Source organism: Neofelis nebulosa, chromosome 12 (assembly GCF_028018385.1).
Source record: "Neofelis nebulosa isolate mNeoNeb1 chromosome 12, mNeoNeb1.pri, whole genome shotgun sequence".
NCBI classification, from domain to species: domain Eukaryota; kingdom Metazoa; phylum Chordata; class Mammalia; order Carnivora; family Felidae; genus Neofelis; species Neofelis nebulosa.
Genome location: NC_080793.1, coordinates 14,304,349 through 14,327,884, shown reverse-complemented (window position 1 = coordinate 14,327,884; position 23,536 = coordinate 14,304,349). Strand labels below are relative to the sequence as shown.

Here is a 23,536-nt window from a genome sequence, read left to right as displayed (position 1 = left end):
GTCACTTGTAAATATCTTCTCCCATTCAGTAGGTTGTCTTTTAGTTTTGTTGATTGTTTCCTTCACTGTGCACAAGCTTTTTATGTCGTTATTTAGGACACCGTTTTGAAGAAGAAAGAGGATGAGGATGAGGATGAGGAGAAACAACCCTAAAATCCAAACCCAGTAACTTCAGTGAGTGTCAGACTTCCGGCCAATTCAATTGAGAGCTAGAAAGTGGGGAGGCAAACAGATCAAAAAGGCTGGCCGATGTCATCACTCTGGGTGGCCATGTACCCAGATATCAATTCTACTACATTAGATGGGAAAGGCTACTGGGAGACTATGAACAGTACCTGCCCACCTCTGTGTCCTGAAAAGAGAGAGACACAGGGAAATAGTCTCACATATGGGATACTGGCTCAAAGCATGGATCACTTCCACAGGACAGCAAGCAGTTATCTCCCAGTGGATCCTGGGAGCCATCCTAGTGCTGTATAAGGCCAGCTGTTCCTGGATCATGGGCAGAGCCCATTAGGCACACAGTGAATCCTGCGGGCATTAGGCCATTGCCACTTTTGCTGTGAAGTGAATTCCTTAGCAAGAGGCTATGCTGTGTGTCATACCATGACAGAGTGAAAAGCTTTCTGTAAGCCCATGGGCTGTGGTGCTGGCAGAGGCCAAAAAAAAAAAAAAAAAAAAAAAAAAAAAGCACAGGAAAAGAAAGTCCAAATAAAAAATAAACGTAAAGTATTTCTGTGAGGACAATTTACTTGCTCCAGATGGAGTTAGTTACCGGCAGAGCAACGGGCAGACATACGAGGGAAAGTGTTAGCTTCCTTCTTTGGGAGAGGGAGGTGCATAGGAAACACTGCAGACAGAAGACTGTTAGCGGGTTCAGATTGTCCGGGTCCTCTGAGACCTCCAGACACTTGCATCTTTTCATAAAAGAAACCTGGCAAAGTCATGTGGTCAGCCAACACTGAACAACTTCTCGAATCCAACAACTTCTCGAATCAGAATTTGGCGTCCAGCCATCTCAAGCCCATGGCTTCAGTGAAAGATTCTTCACTCGGCCACAGAAAAGCCCTGGAATTTCAGTCTGTGCCCCGTAGCATGCATCTCAAGACTTGAGCCTCCCATTGTCTCAGTTGAAGATACCTAATGCCCTCAGAAGCAATCACCTTACTGGTTGTATTATCTTTCCTCTCCCTTTTGGGTTGCTGAGAATTTGACTTCAGCTTTGTAAAAAGTCCCAAGAGAAAAAAACAAATCTGGATATTTTATAGAAGTGAACTCACACGGTAAAAAAAAAAAAAAAAAGTCCCAAGAGACCAAAAGAGATTATTTTGGTGATCACTGTTCCATGAGCTACTCCTAGTTCCCATATGGGAATATGGTCAGGATCCCAGTGCCTTGCATCTCAGCTCAATGACCATGGATCTGTTAGAGGTAGAGCTAAGTTTTTAATAAAAGACAATCTAGGGACACCTGGGTGGCTCAGTCGGTTAAGCATCTGACTCTTGCTTTCGGCTCAGGTCATGATCTCACGGTTCATGGGTTCAAACCCCACATCACTCTCTTCCCTGACAGCTTGGAACCTGCTTGGGAGTCTGTCTCCTTCTGTCTCTGCCCTTCCCCTGCTTTCTCTCTATCTCTCTCTCTCAAAATAAATAAAAATAAACTTTAAAAAAAAGTTTAAAAAAATGACAAAATGCCTAAAAAAAAAAAAAAAAAAGACAAACTAGAGTGGCCTGCTTTCCCTTGAGGTGAGTGATCCAGGGCAACAGCGACCTCTCCTCCTTTGCTGGACAATCTTCATGGCATCACAGGGTTTTCTTCTGCACAGATGAAGCCCTCGCATCTGGGTTCTAATTGGCAATAAAGGAGACAAGAGTGGAGGAGTCTTGCTGGATATCTTAGAACTCAGACCCAGGAGTGGCCAGCGTCACTCTCACTTATCTTTCCACCGGGGAGAAGTCAGATATGTGGCCACCCTGACCACAAGGGAAGCTGGCAGAGATGATCTAGTGGGACAGGCTTATGCCTGGCCACAAGGCTACTTGTAGGCAAAAGAGGGGAGAAGTATTTTGGTGAATAGCTAGCAATCTGCTATACATCATTCGAAATAGTCCATATTTCCTTGAGGGTCGGTATTAGTTTCCACGGGCTGCCAGAACAAAGTACCACAAACTCAGTGGCTTAAAACAAGAGAAACATATTGTCTCACATTCTGGAGGCCAGAACTCTGAAATCCACCCTGTTGACTGGGTCACACTCCCTCTAAAGGTGCAGGGAAAGAACTGTTTTTCATGTCTCTTTCCTAACTTCTGGTCACTTTCAGGAGGTTATTTTTGTTTGTTTGTTTTGTTTTGTAGATAGGTGCATCACTCCAATTCTCTGTCTTGGTATGGCCTTTTCTCTATGTGTCTCTACATTTTCTTCCTTTTATATGTGTCCTAACTTCCTCTTTTTTTTTGAGAAATGTTAAATATTCTTTATTTAATATTACACATAAACCACACTACAATGTCTTTCATTAAGCAAAAAGCAACATTTTAAATGCAGGAGATTTTATTTAATTAATTAATTAATTATTTTTTTTCCCCTACAGCATTGCCTATGAAATGCAGGAGATTTTAATTAAATTGGCATAGTTAAGACCAAAAAGGTTAAGTGGACATTGCCAGCTATCTTGCCTTTAACAGGCTAACAAACATAACTTGAAATACATCCGAGTCTTGCTGTTCTGAGACAGTGAAGGGATATCCTCAGTATTTAAATATATTAATATAACCAGTCATATAAATCTAAATATAAAACCAATCTCCTGTAAGTTTAGAGATGGCATTTACCATCTCTGTCAAAAGCTGAACGTTACTAATCAATTCCAATCATATTTTTCAAAGGGGAAAACAATGATAGCACTTGCTGAACCAGAATTACTGTCAAAGTTCAAAAAGCTGATTATATGCATTTAACCACAAGCCAATATTGTTTAAATCAGGACTGTCCAAAAGAAATAGTCTGTCAGGCGTTCATGATCTGAATTCTGTGTATGAGATCAATTTAAACAAGTCATGAGACATTTTTGTTCTGTAATCAATAAGGCAAAGGCTAACTATTACTCCTTAGTAGCTTTTTTTTTTTAATTTTTTTTTTTTCAACGCTTTTTATTTATTTTTTGGGACAGAGAGAGACAGAGCATGAACGGGGGAGGGGCAGAGAGAGAGGGAGACACAGAATCGGAAACAGGCTCCAGGCTCCGAGCCATCAGCCCAGGGCCTGACGCGGGGCTCGAACTCACAGGCCGTGAGATCGTGACCTGGCTGAAGTCGGACGCTTAACCGACTGCGCCACCCAGGCGCCCCAACTTAGTAGCTTTTTTGAGATAAGCTATCTAGTCTGCTCTTTCCCTTGCCTTCTTAATGCCAGCAAAGATCATTTTTGTTTCAGGGATGTACTTCTTGGGATTCTCCAAATACTCCATCAGTGTCTCCTCTCCCCAGGAGGTACCTTTGTTCTGTTTGGCATCCATGTAAGAAAATCCAGGGGTTTGACCTGCCTTCCACCCAAATAAACCATGGAGATTTGGCCCAGTCTTGTGCTTGCCTCCCTTTTCCGCATCATGGCGCTGGGCACACTTCTGAACAAAAATCTTGCCCTGCTTAACGTCACCCATTTTTTTTTAATTAAAAAATTTTTTTTTTATATTTATTTATTTTTGAGAGAGAGATGAAGTGCGAGTGGGAGAAGGGCAGGGAGAGAGAGAGACACACAGAATCCAAAGCAGGCTTCAGGCTCTGAGCTGTCAGCACAGAGCCCAATGTGAGGCTTGAACTCATGAACCAAGATCGTGACCTGAGCAAAAGTCTGATGCCCAACCAACTAAGCCACCCAGGCAATCTAACATCACCCATTTTTAAATTGCTCTTTGGTCGCGCATGAAACGAAGGTGCCTGCTCACAAGCTAGACGCCCCACTCTCTCAATTTCCTCTTTTTTAGGAACCAGTCATTGGATTAGGGCTTACCCTGTGACCTTATTTTAACTTGATTGCCTCTTTGAGACCCTACTTCCAAATAAGATTACTTTTGAAGGTACTAGGATTAGACTTCAACATATCTTTTTTTTTTTTTTTGGTGGGAGGGCTCAGAGCACACAATTCAACCCATAACAGGAAAAATTGTCTGCAACCGTCCTTTGGACACCGGTATCTGTATCATTTGTAACAGAAGCACACCTAAGAAAACAAAGAGAATGTATTGGAAGGGTATTGGGTAGCTCCTGGAACCGAAGGAGAATTTGAACAAGCAGGCTTTGGGAACAGTAGAAATCTGGGCAGCTCCAGGAAAAAACACAGGGTTGTCTCTTTAGGGCCTGCCTTCCAGATGACTCCGCTCCAGTGTCCTTCTGGCCAAGTGCCCCTTCTCTCAAGACACAAATGCCTGGAAGAGTCAGTTGGGTCAGCCTGTGGTGGAACCAGGGACTCTTTAGGGGTTTGTGAATTGGATCCAGTGATAGACAGTCCTGCCATGATCCCTGTGGGAGGGGCAGTTTCCCAAAAGAAAGAAAAGGGCAGCTTCTATCAGAGATGGGGGGAAGGATGTGTTGTGCAGGCAAAAAACCACAGCTGTTTGCTACACATTGTAATTCATTTGAGAAAGATATTTCAGCTCAGGCAGTTACATTTCTAAGTACACTGGCACTTAAAGGAGCCATTTAGTCATCTGGAAAATGCAGGGCTGTGGAAAAATGCAGTGTCACGTGGTAAAAGGAGCATTTGTGGTGGAGTCAGGAGAACAGGTGTTTGTTTTTTGTTTTTAATAATTTGCAAGTGGAACAGCTCTACCCTGACAAGATCAAGAAAAGCTCTTGGAAACAACAAGAATGTTCAACCAAGTATCAAGTTACTAAATGGAAATAAAAACCATATAATACAAATCAATTTGAAAAAAGGCATAACAGAACCGAAACCGTTATTCCAATCAGCTACCAAGGCAGTTTGTAAAGGAAAAACTCATCAAAAGTGCAAAGGGTTCTCTGTTAAGAAAAAAAAAAAAAAAGACACTGGATTCTACTTTCAGGCATAAAAAATGAAGGATGGGAAGACTTGAGATTATAAAGATGTCATTTCTCACTAAGTTGATTTATGCAGTGTAAAAATCTCAGCTAAAAAAAAAAAATCACCTCAGCCAATCAAAATCTTAATTACATTTTTAAACTGGAAAACGAGAGTCTAAAATTCCTAGGAAAATGTCAGGCCCTCATTGCCAACAAGCTTCCTCCCAAGGAACAGGGCCCAAGTTTTGATTCTGACTCTACCACTGAGTGATCTGTGAGACTTTGAGCAAGTATATATATAACCTTTTGGCATCTTATTTTCCTCATCTGTGAAGTGCAATAATTATATTTTCCTGCTTCACAGAGCTGTAGTAAGGATCACGTGAAAGAAAGTATTTGAAAGAGTTTTATAAACTGTAAGGCACTCTTCGTGTTATAGCTGTGTTTTTTTTTTTTTATTCCCCCAACAATGTTGGGTAAGTGCAAAAATCACAACTCCTCTGTTTTGCAAAAAACCAAACACCTTTTCTCTTCTTAAACTCAGTTACATGATGATTCATAAATGCTGATTTCCATGGAGGGGAGAGAAAAGCTAATGGGCATTGCTGTTGTGCTAGAGGGAGCAAGTGTTCCCTTGGCCGCTCATGGGTCCTGTGAGCCCAACAAGATGTTTATGCCTCCCAGTGGCCCCCTCTTCTCCATCCCTCCATCCCTCCATCCCTCCATCCCGAGTTCATTTCCCATTGGTAGAATGGGAGGTTTTGGACTTCATGGGGTTTGAGAGAAAAAAAACTTTGGAGTCTTTACAGATCTCAGTTTGAACCCTGGTGCCAGCATGTACCTTAGATAAGTCACCCTTTCTTTTCCTGGGTTTCAAAATCTATCAGATGGGGATGATAATATTTACTTCACCAAGAAGACTCGAGAATTAAATGTGATAATAAATACAAAGTGCCTGAAGCATGGTAAATGCTTGATAAGTGGTAGCTCTTGTACTTGCCATAATGTTAATAATACATATAAATTAATAAATATAAATTTTATTATTATTACCTCTAAGGGCCTGTGCAGCTGTGAAAGTCTAGGATAATATGTCAGAGCAAAGCTAAAACAGGGAGAAAACAGAAGATTCCCTTAATAGGGCTTGAGTTAGTATTGCAAGTGGGACATTCTTCTGGAAGACAGGCTGTGTTCACAGGGCCTTATATAACCTTGGTGACTCACTACCAGAGCTTAGCTCAGCCTTGCCTCCTCTGAAAAAAGGGGAGAGAGGAGGGCAAAGCCATATGGTCTTGGACAGAGGAAGGCCCCGGTTGGGAGGCTGCAGCTGATGGCCCCTCAGAGAGTCTACTCTAACTAGATTTTTATTTTTATTTTTTATTTAATTTGTTTTCATGTCTATTTATTTTGAAGGACAGAGAGAGAGAGTGCATGCATGTGCACACACACGAGGAGAGGAGGGGCAGAGAGAGAGGGAGAGAAAGAATCCCAAGCAGGCTCCACGCTGTCAGCGAAGAGCATAATGCAGGGCTCACTCTCATGATCTCATGAGATCATGACCTGAGCTGAAGTCAAGAGTTGGACATTTACCCGACTGAGCCACCCAGGTGCCTAACTAGATTTTTAAATTCTTATAAAACGTGTATTTAACTGAGGGGTTTTCTTTTTCTGCAAATAATTTTTTAAAAGATGTTTGTTATGTTATGTGTTATGTTATGTTATGTTATGTTATGTTATGTTATGTTATGTTATGTTATGAAGGCTTCATGCCCAGCTCAGGGCCTAATGCAGGGCCCAAACTCATGACCATGAGATCAAGACCTGAGCTGAGATCAAGAGTTGGATGCCCAACTGACTAAGCCACCCAGGGGCCCCAAGATTTTATTTTTAAGTAATCTCTACACCAAATGTGGGGCTCGAACTCACAACCCCAAGATCAAGAGTCAGATGCTCCACTGACTGTGCCCCTTCTGCAAATAACTGTTGAGGTAGGCACTATTGGTGGCCAATCCAAAGCTACAGCCCTCTACTTCTCTGAGGGCAGAACCCTGATATTGGTCAGGATCAGGCAGCTGTGTGGGTCAGGAGAGAATGGTGCAGCCTCAGGCCGAGGAGTAGGAGGAAGGTTGACTATTCTTGCCAGTGATTGGTTTGAGAATGGCCACGTGACACAATTTGGGCCAATGAGATATGAGGGGATGCCTGTCCTGGGGCTTCCAGGAAAGTTTTCCTCATTCTTAAATGAAGGACACCCCTATGCTTTTGGTGTAGTGTAATCCCTGTGGAGGGTGTATTTGTCTCCAATTGCTATGGTAACAAATTACCACAAACTTGGTGACTTTAAACAACACAAGTTATCCTCTTAAGAGTTCTGGGAGTCAGAAGTCTTGCTGGGCTGAAACTAAGGCGTTGACAGGTGCTCTGCTCCCTCTGGAGGGTCCGGGGCGGGGGGGGGGGGGGTGGTGGGTAGGATTCTCTTTCCTTGTCTTTTCCACCTTCTGGAGCTTCATTCCTTGAATTCCTTGGAACATCGCCCCTTCCTCCATCTTCACGGCCAGGAATGTAGCAGATCTCTCTCTGCTGTCTTCATGCGGCCTTCGCCAGGGTAAAACCTCCCTCTGCCTCTCTTATAAGGATACTTAGGACAGCATTTAGGGCTTACCTGCATCAACCAGGATTCTCTCCTTATCTCAAGATTCCTAGTGCATCTGCAAAATCCTGTTTGCCTTGTAAGGTGACATCCACAGATTTCTGGAATTAGGACACAAATATCTGCGGGAGCCATTAAGCATTCTACCATAAACGGGATTTGGGCAGCAATTAACAAAGTTACCTGTGCACTGTTTTTAAAGTCAGGTTTACTGAGGTATGGTTTACATATAAAATTAACTCTTTAGAGTGTAGAGTTCTGAGCTTTGACAAACACATAACTACGCAATTACCACCACAGACAAAATGTACAGCAGTTCCATCAACCTAAGAAATTCCTATGTGGTGCCCCTTCGTGGTCAAACCATCCCCTGGCCTCAGCTCCTGGCAATCACTGATCTACTCTCTGTCCCTATAGTATTGCCTTTTAGAGAACGTCATATAAATGGAATCACGGAGTATGTAGCTTTTTAAATCTGGCTTCTTTCTCTTAAAATAATGCATTGGAAATACATCCATGTTGTGATGTATCAGTAGTTTGTTCTTTTTATTGCTGGGTGGCATTCAGCTGTAGAGATGTACATCAGGTGAAAGACACTTGAGTTGTTTCCAATATTCGGCAGTTATGAATAAAGCCTCTATAAATGTTCAGATATTGACATGGTTTGTGCGAATATAAATTTTCGTTTCTCTTGAGTAAATGTATAGGAAAGAAACTGCTGGGTTGTATTAGAAATGTATATGAAACTTCATAAGGGACTGCCAAAGTGTTTTTCTTTTTTTTTTTAATTTTTTTTTTTAACGTTTATTTATTTTTGAGACAGAGACAGAGCATGAACAGGGGAGCGGCAGAGAGAGAGGGAGACACAGAATCTGAAACAGGCTCCAGGCTCTGAGCTGTCAGCACAGAGCCCAATGCGGGGCTCGAACTCACGGACCGTGAGATCATGACCTGAGCCGAAGTCGGACGCTTAACTGACCAAGCCACCCAGGCGCCCCCCAAAGTGTTTTCCAAAGCAGCTATGCTTTTGTACTCCTGTTAGTGATGTATGAGAGTTCCAGGTGCTCCATATCCTCATCAGCATTTGGTATTGTCATTGTTTCTCTCCTAATTTTAATCGTTCTGACAGGTTGCACAGCGATAAAGCAATCCCACTTCTAGAAATCTATCACAGGGATGCCCCGGCAAAAATGCGAAAAGATGTTCATACAAGGCTATCCATGCAGCTCTGTTTGTAAGTGCGAGAGACTGAAAACAATCCAAAAGCCCATCAATAGAAGACTAATTGAATAAACTGTGGTACCTCCCCCAAATGGAGTATTATGGAGCTGTACCAAGGAGTAAGAAAATTCTCTATGATTATGGTGTGATGTCCAGGGTATTATATATATACATAGTATATATATATATGTGTGTGTGTGTGTGTGTGTGTGTGTGTATATACACACACACACACACACATATATATATATACACACACACATATATATTTATGTATATACATATACATATATAAACATATAATATATATATAATGTATTTTATATGTTTTTTAATGTTTATTCATTTTTGAGAGACAGACACAGAGTGTGAGCAGGGGAGGGGCAGAGAGAGTGGGAGACAGAAATCTGAAGCAGGTTCTAGGTTCTGAGCTGTCAGTGCAGAGCCTGATGCAGGGCTCGAACCCATGAACTGTGACATCATGACCTGAGCCGAAGCTGGATGCTACACCGACTGAGCCACTCAGACACCCCTCCAGGATATATTTTTAATAAAATGAGAAATGTAGAAAATAAGGTATAGAGTATGTAATCATTTAACTACAAATAAAAGAAGAAGCTATAAAAATTTAATAAAACACTACAATAGCAGAGAGAGAGAGACTAGAGAGGATAAGGTAGAATCCAGACTTTTAAAACCTTGTTTTGTAGATTTAACTATGGAGCCCTGTAAGTATTTTATATAAATTATAAACAAAATTAAATTAACAAAAACAATCCTTAGAAATTGAAAGTAAAATGAAATAAAGATGATCCTCCTTTGTACATTCAGTGGATGACATAACCACACAGAATGACTTTGAGTGACTTTTTTTTTTAGTTTATTTATTTATTTTGAGAGAGAGAGAGAGAAAGCGTGAGTAGGGGAGGGGCAGAGAGAGAGGGAGAGCGAGAGAATCCTAAGCAGGCTCCGCATTCTCAGCCTGGAGCCTGATGCGGGGCTCGAACCCAGTAATGGTGGGATCGTGACCTGAGCCGAAGTCGGACGCTTAACTGACCAAGCCACCGAGGCACCCCTGAGGGACTTTAAATCACCATCCCTAAAGGGATATATCCAAAGATGGAAAGACGTACATGTTATGGGATTAAAAGTAAGTAATTACATCCGTGTCCTTCAAAACTGAGACATTTGGCTTAGAGATACAGATTAGGATTGATGAGGCTGAGTGAAAACTTATAGTTCTGCATTTCAGTTGGAATTATCAGTATGAACATCCCATACCTTTTATCTTTGGAAAATAATATATATTTCCTTGCTATAACAACTAAAAAGAATTAACAAAATAACACATTTGGGTTTTTTTTTTTAATTTTTATGAATATACTTTATTGTCAAATTGGCTTACATATAACACCCCAGTGCTCATTCCAACAGGTGCCCTCCTCAATGCCCATCACCCACTTTCCCTCTCTCCCACCGCCCCCCCCCCCATCCACCCTCAGTTTGTTCTCTGTATGTAAGAGTCTCTTACCGTTTGCCTCCCTCCCTCTCTGTTTGTAATTATTTTTTCCCCCATGGCCTTCTGTCAAGTTTCTCAAGATCCACATATGAGTGAAAACATATGATAACTGTCCTTCTCTGACTGACTTATTTCACTCAACATAATAAAAATAACACATTTTGAAGACAATCAGGGAAAAGGAGCCCTTTTGCAGATTTGATGGCACTGGGAAATGATTGTCAATATTTTTAGCTGTGATCATGATATTGTGATTACTTTTTAAAAAGGAACTTGTATCTTTTAGGCATATATTCTGAGATATTTACAGAAGAAGTAATGCAATGTCTAGGATTTGCCTTGAAATAATCTGAAAGGAGGGAAAAGGCATGTGAATGTGTAGATGATACAGGGTGACTGTGCTGTGATAGCTGTGAGAGCTGGCTGATGAGTATGTTGGAGTCATTATACAACTCTTTCTATTCTTAAGTGATTTAATTTTTTTTCATACTATAGTAGAGTATTTGTAAAAAAAGTTATATGAAAAAGTGTGAATATTGTGTGAGGATGTGATGCTTGGAGCTGCTGCAGCCATCTTGTGACCATAAGCATACAAGCCTGAAGTCAGAAGCATCCAAATTGATAGATATTTCATTTGTGTAAGTTCACACTTGTTAAACTGGCTAATTATAAAGCTAGTTAGTGAGGAAATGAGGTATTTTTGATGGATACAAATATTGAAATTTTTTGCAGTGTATGTACATGAGATTTCTTCTTTGGTTGCAACTAATAGACACGTTACCTTAGCTTAGGCAAGATTTGGAGATTTATTCTGGGCATTCAGGGCTGTCTCCTGGAATTCTAGTACAGAAATACCACGGAGAGTCGTAAGAAACATAGTTCAAAATGTAAAGTCTGGCAGTATTCTTTCTCCATCTCATACCTCACTGCTCTATCTTGTTGCAGACCAGCGTTCTTCATTTTCCAGTCAACGTCACAGAACATATGCGCATCCATAGTTTCTGGTTTTACACACCTAAGTTCAGTCATCCAGACAGAGGCTGATTTTTGTCCCCTGGACCCTGTTCCAAAAATTCTGGAGGAAGGGATTGATCAGTCTAGAAGCTGGGGCTGACCTATCCAAGGGCAAGGGCCTACTTCTAGGTTAGTCATGGTCAGGGTCCAAGGTGTGTGCAAAATGACTGATCTGATGGTTTCTGTGGTATTCATGTGAATGGAGTGGGTGGGAAGAACAATTCCCCGAGATGCGGGGGTGGGAAGCAACTGGGCAGACAGACGAAAGATATCTGGCTGAGTCAGGCCAGATCACGAAGTTTAGAGTGGGTTCAGAGATGGGTGAGAATGATGACTTGGACAGGCTTTATTTTGGGAAAAGCAAATGAGCGGTGCAGAAGCCATGCGTGGGACAAGGATACAGGTGAGGAGACTTGGCTCCCTGCTGCCCCTCAGTCCTCAAAGAGGCAAGCTCAAGTTCAGTGGTCAGTATAGTCCCTAAGGGGTTAGGAAGCAGCCAGGCCAGAGGTGCCCAGGCCAACCCTCGGGGCAAAGGCTGTGCCAGCACTCGAGCATCCATTTACTCCCACGTGAGAGAACCCTTGCCGCACCACTGCCCAACATTTGTCCCACATTGTTCTATTTCTTACCATGCCATGAGACCTAAACAAGCCGCACCTGGTCTACCAGACAAGTGCAGCACGACAGCTGCAATCTTCCATCCGTGCAGCTTCTAATCCCATCCCTCCCACCTTCTATTTCGGTTACGTGGTATTGAGAAAATCCTGATTCACATGGATAAGTAGTTGCAAACTGAAGCAGTTTTTCATCCCCTCCCACGGCAGCCTCCCGCTGAAGCCACTCTCCAATGAAACTCATCCAGAGCCTTGCATGAGAAGTAAGAAGACATCTTCTGACATCACTAGTAATGGCTAACGGTTGTCGATAACTCCTTGCTCTTCATCAAAATCAGGAGGCCCCAAGATTTAAGGAGTACAAAAAAGTATCCCAAATTGAATAACGTTATCAAGTTTACTCACTCCTTACACTGTGATCCTAAAGAATCTCAGTGTCAGCACCGCTCGACCTTCACAAGATTCTGAGAAAGTGTAACTAAATTTACCTCACTGCCCCCCTGACTCCTGCCCCTGCAAGGGAGCCCAGACCAACAAAGGTGGTTCACTAAGACTGCAGTCGTCGGGTAGTTAGGAGAACAAATACTACACGATGGCCAGTTAATAATAATGAATTTTTGCATAGAAATAACATAAAGCACTTCCACATTCTTTTCTTGATTTGGTCCCCAACAGGCCCTTGAGTTGGTAGGATAGATGTTATTTTATAAAGGAGGAAACGGAGTCTCAGAGAAGTGCCATAACCTGTCCAAGCTGCTGACAGATAGGGGAGAAAGCAAGTGTAACTTCAAGTCCTTGGTTTTTCCTTAATCCTTTCTTCCCCTTCCTTCCTTCCTCCCTTCCATCCCACTCCCTCCCTCCCTCCTCCCTTCCCTTTCCTCCCCTTCCCTTTTCTCTTCCCTCTCCCTGCTTCTCCCTCCCTCTCTCCCTACATCCTTCCGTGAGGATCTCTGGATTCCTACTAGGACTTAGGCCCTAGGGTTAGAACTGGGGATTTGAAGATAAATGAGATGGAGTGAGTGCTTTGAAAGAGAGCAGAGGAGACAGATGTCTCCAGAGCTAAAAATAGACACAATGTGGTGTCACCACAGAGGGAGGGAAGATATTTAACTGGACCTTGAAGGGTAAGTAGCATCACCAGGGAGAGGTAATGGAAATGGGAAGGGCACCCTGGGCAGAGGGAACAGAGAGAGTAAATGCTTGAGAAGATATAAAAGCACTGAGTGCTGGTGAGGAGGCCATGGGGGAGAAGTGCAGGCGTCCAGGGAAGGAGAGCAAGTGAAGGTGCTGCTGGGCCGAGGAGGGCCTTGAAGGCTGTGCTGGGAAGTTTTTAAGCAGGGAAATGACAGGATTACACGCTGTTTAAAGAAAGATCATTTGGAAGCCCTGATTGGGTGGACGATTTGGAGGACGAAGTGAAACCAGGAGGCTCGGAGACCAGTTAAGAGGCGGTTGCAACAGTTCAGACCAAAGATGATAAGGTAAGATCTGAGGCGATGAAGACGGGAGTAGGGGGGCTATTTCACAAGAGATTTAGGAGATGCAGTAACTATGAAGTGGCCTCTGCCATTTTAGTTCTTTCCAAAATTCTGTGTCTTTATCATTTGTTCTTTTCAGAAGATATATTTATATGCTATCACTGTCTGGACAAGTTTCTCAAGAATGGTTCTCCCCTTTTCCTGGTTTTAGGTGGGCAGCAGTGGCCTTTTCTTCCCAGGCCCTATTTTGTGGTGCCTGGTTCCTCCATGAAGAAGGTCAGGGTGAGAAAGAGCCCCAGTATGCGGTGGGGGCGGGGTGGGGGGAGCTTTCCACCGAGGTCACCCATGATCAGGCCAGGTGGGCATGTGCTCATGCTGGGCCAATTAGAGTCTTTCTCCAGGGTGTTGAAATTGGATCAAAGAAGCCAGCTGCTGCTTTCTGGAAAGGAGTTGGCAACTAGGTACCTGTTGGTTGATGGTTGAAGTGGTGGTTTTCTGAGAAGGAGAAAAAGCTGGTTTTCAGTGAGTGAGAATAATGAAGCATATGCCTGGAGAGAAACAGAGACAAAGGAAGAGAGGGCTGTGTGTATTCTCCCAGCACTTGGAGACCTGCTTCCCCCTGATCCTGAAGTCCACAGGTTTCCACCCTTGGCTTCCCTTTGGCTCGAGCTAGCTCCCGGCAATGTTAACTGCACCCAAAGGGACTTTAGGACTTTTGTCTACAGACGCTATTACAATGATCAAATCTTCTGGAAGTGCCTTTGTGTTTGTACACTTTACTCTCTAAGTACTTCCCTTTTTTGCTCATCACTGTTGTTTGTTTTTTAGAGTAAACTTTTTAATTGAAGGATAGCATACGTATAGCCAATGTTCCTTTTTAAAAGACCCATCTGTAATCATTTCTTAATTCATTATTCAAAATTAAGTATAGGACAGATTGGTCAATTCTCCCCAAAACATTTACTAGAAAATTTCCCAGTGTTGGTAGGTAATGGAGGAGTGGAGATAAATAAGGTTTAGTCTGTATCACCCAGAGTTCACAACCTATTGGGGGTGGGTGGATGGGTGTGGAGAAAGACATACAATTAAATTATTGTCTGAAAAGTTCTAAACGCAAAGCATTTATTCAACAAATATTTGTCTAGTGCCCATGATGTACCAGGCACTGTGAAACATGCCAGGAAGTCAGTCCCATGGATCCTAAGTGCTAATGGAAGTATATGAAAATAGATGTGGCAGAACTGAAAAGGGTCAATTAACTGTATTCCTGAGGGATCAGGAATGGAGAAGGTAACCTCTGAGCTGAGCTTAAAAGGAGAAGTAGAATGTTGGCAGATGAGGAAGATAGAAAAGGGCCATTTCATGTTCAGGAACCAGCATAGTAAGCAAAGGTATGGGGGTGCCCTGGTTCAAGGACATAACCGAGGAGCTGAGAGAAAATTCCTGCCACCACAGGTGGATTATGAGTTGGGAAGACAGATAGTGTCAGGAAATGAGGCTGGGGGCAGTCCTGGGAATAGGTCACAAAGAGAGTCTTGAATGCTATGTATGACAGAGATGTTCACCACTCCACAGATACTCATTTCCTCCCCACATTTCCCAGCCTTCTTGCCCTTGGAGGGAACCACATGACTAGGTTCACCAATGGGCTGTAAATGGAGGTCACACATGTCAGTTCTGGGCTCAAGTATAAAAAAAGCAAGTTCTCCATTAGTTCCCTGTGTTGCCACAGTGACCGGAGGAGGCTGCATGTCCCAAGTGGTGGCCTCTCTGTTGGTCTAGGTTCTCAAATGATTATGCAGGGCACATGTGTGGGACATGTACCATGAGCAAGAAATAAACTTTTATCGTGTGAAGTCATTGTGATTTGGGGTTAATTTGTTACTGCAGCCCAAGTTAGCCTATCCTGACTCCCCAGGCTGAGAACCCTAGAGGTAGAAAGCAGCCTTTAGAAGGCTATAAGCTAGTGAGTAGCACCGTCAGATCTGCTGCTATCCACATGGCCCCTATCCATGTGAAACCCACAGTGTCACTGTCCCATCTCAGGAGGGATGGAGATCATCCAGTTCAGCTCCCACTTTTCTCCTTCCCCCCTCCCCCACCTGAGTATAGATGCCCAGAGCTTTCTTGTCACCACACCACTGAGTCCAGGGTCTCATTCCTTGCTTTGGGCTTATAGGTTTTGTCCTGGGGCATTATGTAGGTATCTGTCGCCTGGATAAATGGAGCAGGTTCAGGCTGACATCATATGGTATGGGTGGGCATCTCTCCAACTGGGCAGGCATCCAGTGAGTTACTGATGCTAACAGAGTGACCCATCCACCAGCTGGCCACAAAGGAACAATGTGTATAGGCTAACTTGGTGCAGGCACCTTGAGGTTCTCCCTCTGGTCATGGTTGAGCAATCTGAGGCAATGCCTCCACTCTCGCTCTGTTCCTCGATGCTCAAACAGTGTCCCTTGAAGCCTTCTTTGCTAGTTCCATTCACCTGCCTCAGTTGAGCTTTGGGTCCTCTTCCCTTTTGGTAAACTGCCCCAGATCAGCTCTCAGACCAGTTTGGTCCTTATGGCAAACCTCCCCATCACTTTGCTCACCTCCAACCCTCTGCCCTTCTAGTTTAGAGAAAACTCTTTCTTTCTTCTTTTGGTCTCCTCCACAGTACTTCCTTCTTTCTCTATTCTAGTTCCTGTTCTCTAGTTCTTTAGCAGAAGACTTGGTGACCTAGTAAATCTGGAGTCTGGATCCTCAGCAATTAATACAAACAGACCAAGAAAGAGAAAGAAAAGATTTCCCTTTTCTTAAGGATAGGGAAGATTCAACACTCAAGCTGCAGAATAAGTGAGAGAAAATAGTTCTGGGCAAAGAAAAGGTCAACTATACACTGTCTTGGTTTTAAACCGGTTTGAGGCTTCACATCCTGCCACATCCACAGTAGCAAGATTTGGGTCCCCCTAAAACCAGAGTCACTGGTCCTAAAGGCCTTCAGCCTTGTGCCATCATGGGGAGCTGTCTCAGCCCTGGAGGACCATTCTTATCTCCTGTTCTTATTAAGTCCCTCCTCTTTCCTTTTCTTTCCCCCAATTCCCAGTGCCCCAAACTCCAGTTTCCTTGGGTAAAGAATTGCTTCAAATCAGAGCTACCTCTTCACCCAGAGAGGTCATCCTTTACTATTGGATGGTTTTAACCTTTTCCCTCCAGACTGGGCTCCGGGCTTTGGTTTGCATAGCTGTGAGACCTGAGACCTGAGACCTGAGACCTGAGAAAGCTTTTTCCCAACATGCAAGCAATTTTCTGCAGGAGGTGAGTTCTTCTATCTCTGGCAAAAAGCATATATAGCAATATTTTTGTGTCTCGCAACTTGTGTTTTCTTTCTGTTGTTGTTATTACTTTGAATGGATGATACATTTACATGGTTTAAAATTCAAAGGCAACAAAGGGTATACACAGAAAAATCTCTCTGCCCCATCTACCAGCCACCAGAACTCTCCCCAGAGGCAACCTGTGTTACCAGTTTCTGATGTATCCTTACAAAGTATTTTATACAAGTGCAAGCAGACCCATATATCTCTTCTCTCTCTTCTTTATTACTCTTCACACACACATGCTGGCATTCCATACATGTTGATTTGCACCTTGTTTTTTTCACTTAAACATATAGATAGAGGGGCACCTGGGTGGCTCAGTCGGTTGAGCATCTGACTTCAGCTCAGGTAATGATCTCACAGTTTGTGAGTTTGAGCCCCACATCAGGCTTTGTGCTGACACCCAGGAGGCTGCTTGGGATTCTCTGACTCCCCCTCCTTCTGTCCCTCCCCCGCTTGCACTCGTTCTCTCTCTCAAAAATAAACATTAAAAAAAATTTTTTTTAAACATTTAATCCTTACACCAGCTCTCTACATAAGGCACTATTATTTCCAATTTACAGCTGAGAAAACTGAGATCAAAGATAACAAGTAGCCTGCTGAAGGTGGCATAACAAGGAAGTGTCAGAGCCAGGGTTCCATGGAGGTGTGTGACTCCAGAACGTTCCTCTCCCCCGACTAGAGAGCCTCCTCCTGTTAGCCTGCTGAACTGTTGAGAGCCCTGGGGAGGTGTCATTGGAGAGGAAGTGATTACAGTTGGTTGTGGGTGAGGCTCAGGAGATGATAAGATTTTTTTCAGAGGAAATATAAAGAATATATCGCGACAGGGAAAAATGTTTGCTACATGATACAACGAGGGGGGGAAAGCTGTGTGTGTGATTGTTTAGATGTGGTGATCACAGCTATGTAAAAATGGAAATACTTGTGAGTGTGTTGACTTCCCATCCAGAAAATTCTAGGACGTCCTGGGTTTAAGTTTCTGATTGTTGTCAGTCCTATATCAGTTGCTATGCTCTGACTTTAGAAAAGTTGGGGAAATATGGCTACTTTCCTTTAAAGACCATGTTGAAGACATTTAAGTAGTTACTGTATTTGTAATGCCATGAGCACTTAAATATGTATATATTATGGAACAAATGCTGTGATTTGGGGATACAGTAAGTAATATATATTTTGGTCTTTGTCCCTGGCTCCTAGACAGAGATCTGAAAACCTTTGTAATTTCCTAAGCGATAAAGGTGCTGGGAACATCTTTTGTTCTAATATTTGGTCTTTGACCCTAGTTTCTGACACAGGGCTCCCGAATCCCTTGGAATTTCCTGGTCGATAGGAGCATCTATTGTTCTACTGAGGAGACCCTTGTGGGGGTTCCTGGAGAGCTTCAGATGGTTCTGGTCACCAGAAAGACCAAGCCATGATTAGAAGCTTGAACTTTCAGCCCAAAACCCCCATCCCCTGGGAAGGGGAGAAGGACCAAGACTGAGTTAATAATTGATGGTGCCCACACGATAAGGCCTCCATAAAAATCCCTGAGCTGTGGGGTTCAGAGTGCTTATAGTTTGCCAAACACAGAGAGGTGTTGGGAGGTTAGTGCCTCTGGAGGGCACGGCTCCTTGCTCTTTCCTCCACACTCTGCTCCCTGCATGCCTCCACCTGCTGTCCCTGAGTTGTATCCTTTATAATACACTGGTAACCGAGTAAATCTATTGTTTTCCTGAGTTCTGTGAGCTGTTCTAGCAAGTTATCGAACCTGAGAAGGGGGTGATGGGAACCCTTGATTTATAGCCTGGTGGGCCAGAAGTCCTGGAGGCATCAGCTTGCGATTGGCATCCAAAGTGGGGTGCAGACAGCTTTGTGGAACCGAACCTTAACCTGTGGGGGGCTTTGATGCTGTCTCCAGATATACAGTGTCAGAACAGAACTGAATTGTAGGATACCCTACTGGCATCACAGAATCGGTCAGTGTGGGGGAAAAAAACCCCTCACATTTGGTGTCAGAAGTAAATTTCTGTGTGAGTCGTAGAGAAGAAACAGTAGTTTCCCTTTATACACACACACACACACACACACACACACACACACACACACACACACACATCACTGTTGTTACAGGGAATAAAGTTGTTTTAAAATATGAAACTTGGAAAAACTAAGTGGTGATATTGGATACAAATCTGGAAGGTTAAGGAAGCAGACATTTTAAGAGGGTATCTTAGCCTTACTAATTACTGTAAATTGATATCAATGTCTTGCCTATTCATTAAGAGGCTACTGCAGTCATTGGATTTCTGTGGTGATTGTTTTTTAAAGGTTAGCCTTGACCGACTCCATTATAATTTTTTTCCAACAGTACCAGTGAACAGAATCAAGAGAGGAGTCTTATATTTATTTCAAACAGTGAAAGTAACAGCTGTCAAATGGTTGTTTCAGAAAGGTTGTTTGGAATTCCTTTATTTGATCATTTGTTCATCCCGCCTTCATGTTAGTTTTTTACAAGTCATTTCACTCATTCATTCACTCATTCCACATTTACTGATCTATTGTGTGCCAAGTTCTGTGCTGGGCACTAAGAGCAAACGGCCAATGAGATTTGGCCCCTGCCCACGAGGGATTCGTTGGTAGCACTAGAAACATAAACAGATGATTATAACACAGTGTGGTAAGTGCCATTTCAGTTCAATCCAGTAAGTGTGTATTGAGGGTCTGTTCTGTCCAGGTTGCTGTGCTGGGCACTTTCTTTTTTTTTTTTTTTTTTTTTTTTTTTATTTATTTTTGGGACAGAGAGAGACAGAGCATGAACGGGGGAGGGGCAGAGAAAGAGGGAGACACAGAATCGGAAACAGGCTCCAGGCTCCGAGCCATCAGCCCAGAGCCTGATGCGGGGCTCGAACTCACGGACCGCGAGATCGTGACCTGGCTGAAGTCGGACGCTTAACCGACTGCGCCACCCAGGCGCCCCTATGCTGGGCACTTTCATAGGCAGTAGAGAATGAACAATCTGGCCCTGCCTTCAGGGAGCTCACAGTCTAGTGGCGGGGGCGGGGGGGGGGGGGGCGAACAGTAAACAAACCAGTGACTAAATCATTACAAATAACCATCATTTATAAGGGGATTAAGCAGGGTCCTTGGATGAAGAATAACAGGACAGGGGAACCTATTTCTGCATTATTTTCTAGTTAGTGCTGTGATGGATGCATCACAGGGAACTGTGGGAGCAGGGAAAGGCAGCTAATATGAAATAACCTGGAGCAGTCATGGAAGGCTTTGCAAAGGAGCTTCCCCCGAAATGAACCTGAACATATAGGGAAGGATTAAACAGGGGCAAAGGTCGAGATGGGCCATCCCAAGAGCGAACTGGGGTACAAGCGCGTGGAGGTGTCAAGGTGACAGAGAGTAGGATCTTCTGGGATAGCAGCAGGTGATTCAGTGACAGGTGGGAGGGGATGAGATAGAGCTGGAGAGATAAAGCAAGGCCAGATCATGTGTGGCCACCAGTGCCAGGCTGAAGCAGCTTGGAACTTATCTGGATGGTGATAAAATGCAAAGCCTGCCGAGCCATGGCCCTTCGCACATAAGCTTCCCGTAGCTTCTCACGGGTTCCATAAAATGAGGCTGATTGTATTTTACGCCATGTATATTTTGAGAGAGGTGTCATAGGTTGCTTGCTGAACATTTAACTGGCTTTTTTTTTTTTTTCCCTTTTTTCATCTCTAGAGAAAGAGGAACTTTAAAGTCTTGGGATAATTCACCTTTTACTGCCTGAAGGTTGCTCCCTCATCTCTGAAGGGGGACATGGGAGGCACTTGGAGGCCAAAAAAAGAGGGAGATTTGGAGTCCTTGAGGGCGGATATGCAGACAAATTGTGAGGTGGAGACTGGCAGGCCGGGACCCTGGAGAATGGCCATGGCAGAAACTTGAGTGCAGCGTCTGGGCTAAGCAGTGAGGGAGCTGGACTGCTCATGGAGGCCCCTGGCACCTGCCCAGGGACCTGGGTCTGAGGGGCATCTGTCTGAGGTTGGGGCTAAAACGGCAAGACTGTGCACCAGGGAAAAAGCAAAACTCCAGGTTGCCAGCTTGCTGTGGGTGTGGGCTGACCCTCTCCGTGCTGGGGCGCGTCAGCCTTGGAGTTTGGGAACAAAGAAGAAAAGAGAAGCCCCATCAGGGAAACTTTGAGCTTCTTGTTCATCAGGCATTGGGTTTCTCAAGTCTGTGGCTTTGATTTTAAAAACAAGGTGGTTCAGTCAGTTAAGCTGCCGACTCTTGATTTCAGCTCAGGTCACGATCTCACGGTTCAAGAGCTCAAGCCCTGCCTCAGGCTCTGTACTCACTGTGCAGAGCCTGCTTCAGATCCTCTGTCTCCTTTCTGGCCCTCTCCCGCTCCCACTCTCTCTCTCAAAAACAAATAAATGTTAAAAAAAACACTTTTTTAAAAAAAGAAAAAGAATTGAAATGATTGCATTTGCACTGTGAGCATCTGAAGACATTCGTACAAATTGCAGCCATAAGGTAAGACAAGCTACAGTGGCTTGACCTAAAGACTAACTGGTGAAGGACAGTTTGCTAGATCTTATGAGACAGATGTCCTCTGGCTCTCCCTGGGGCCAGTGCAGCAGAAGCAGGGGCTAAAAAATGCCTGGTTTTGTGAGCCAGCTATAACACCGCCTAGAGGTGGGTACTTCTACTGTCCCAGTTTGCAGGTGGCATAATGGAGGCTCCGAGAAGTGAGTGGCTTGCCCCGGATCATCCTGTAAGAAAGAGGCAGGACAGGGTGTGAACTCAGGTATCCTAATTCCCCCAGGCGAGTCTATTTGGACTCCAGCAAAGTGCTGCTAATGCAGCATCCGTGGTGAGAAAGGGGAAGAGGAGAGGGAGGAAGAGAGGGATGGGGGAAGAAAAAGAGAAGCACTGGGAGAAAGGAAAGAAGAGGAGCCGAGTGGAGGACCCAGAACAACTTTTGACTAAAACCTTAATCCAGTCAGCTATTCTAAGTGGTATGTATGTATGTGTTTATTTATTTATTTTCGTTTCTCCAAATTCCAAAGAGGGCAACGCTTTGCTGTCCTGATTGTGTTTCCACTACAACTTGCTACCCAAGATGCAGCACAACATTATTAAAAAAAAAAAAAAAAAGCCCAATGTTCCGTGTTGTGATAATATAACTCTCTGTAAACGGTGCAGTCCAGTGGACAAAGTACTGCACTCTCCCACCCCACTGGTGACCTGCGGGGACAGCTGAATGCCTTCTGGTCCGCTGAGCCCAGAAGAGTGGGGCTGGGCTTTCAGAAACAGCTGGGCCGATTCATCTAGAACAAAAGCCAGCTCTTCCTGCTAAATCCCTGGCAGGCACGGGCTGTGGGGCCAGCGGGCCCTTGTCCCCTTCCGTGGAAACTTCTTCTTGAGCCGGCTCCAACAGTGTCAGTCTCCTGCACGAGAGCCTTCGACAACTTCCCAGCGGCCCCATGCCTTCCGGGCTGGCACGCTGTCGGTCCCACGCGGGAGATGGTGGCCTTGGAGTGAAATCTCAGTTCTCGTTCCATCTGTGCCATCTCCCAGCTGTGCACCATAAACAAGTGACGTCACCTCTCTGAGCCTCCGTTTCCCCGTCTCTGATCTGGGAGTGAGTATAGTTTCAGTCCGGGGAACTTGCTGTCAGATTTGAAGGATAGAATGCCTAGAACAGGCCCCTATGAATACTGCTGTCCTCCTGCTGCCTGGCTTCATCTTCCAGTGCTCAGTTCATGTCCCCTGTATTCCAGACAGTCTAGCACACGCTCACTCACCTTAAGGACCTCCGTGCCTTTACCTGTGGGGTTCCCCTAATGATATCAGCTACTGTTTACAGAGCCCTTTCTATGCAGTGAGCAGTCGACACGGGTAATTTCATTTTCCCACAACTCTTGGAGGTGGACATAGTTACCAGATGAAGAAACTGAGGCCCAGAGAAGTGTCCTCCAAGGCCTGGCTCATCTGCTTCTTTGCAAGCCTTCTTGGACCCTGTCTGTGTCCCTCAGCCTCATTCCATCCCCTCCCAAGCTTTCTCTGTCTTAGTCTTTATAACAGCCTAGTGTAATTGTCGGTTTCCTTGGCCACAGGCCCTGCAAGGGTTGAGTCTATGGCTGATTCATCTCCATGCCCTTAGCCATAAGCGCAGGGCTCGGCACATAACTAGTACTCAGAAAAGCGGTAAGTAAATAATAAGTAAGGAAAAAACACAGACCATGCACTGCTTCTGTGGGTACATAAAAGAATATAAAAATAGCACTGCCTCAAAGATTTTTTTTTTTTTTTTGGTGTGTGCACATTAGGGGCTTTATGAATTCTTATTTCTAAAGCACAGCAGTTTATATAATCTTTCTTAAAATAGGTTTACATTTCTTAAACAACTCCAAATACCTTCCATATAAATAAGTAGTGAGTTGTTATAAAGCATTATAGGAAGTGTACAGGGAAGGGCCCAACATCAGGCCCTAACACTGTCAAGATGAAATTAAGTAATCCCTGATCCTCAATGAGAGGCCTGGGAGAAGCCTCACCTTCCCCCTGACTCCCTTCACCTTGGCTATAGAAAGAACCCGGGCTTGGGGTACCTGGGTGGCTCAGTCGGTTGAGCGTCCGACTTCGGCTCAGGTCATGATC

At 44.1% G+C, this 23,536-nt stretch overlaps 1 protein-coding gene across 1 annotated transcript; it reads right to left on the bottom strand.

The window, feature by feature from the left end:
• Positions 1-3,358: 3,358 nt before the first annotated feature.
• On the bottom strand, positions 3,359-3,661 carry LOC131491411 (cytochrome c-like). Its single transcript, XM_058694330.1, has one exon. It carries the CDS (start codon positions 3,659-3,661, stop codon positions 3,380-3,382), a length of 282 nt encoding a protein of 93 aa, XP_058550313.1. The 3' UTR covers positions 3,359-3,379.
• Positions 3,662-23,536: the final 19,875 nt, after the last annotated feature.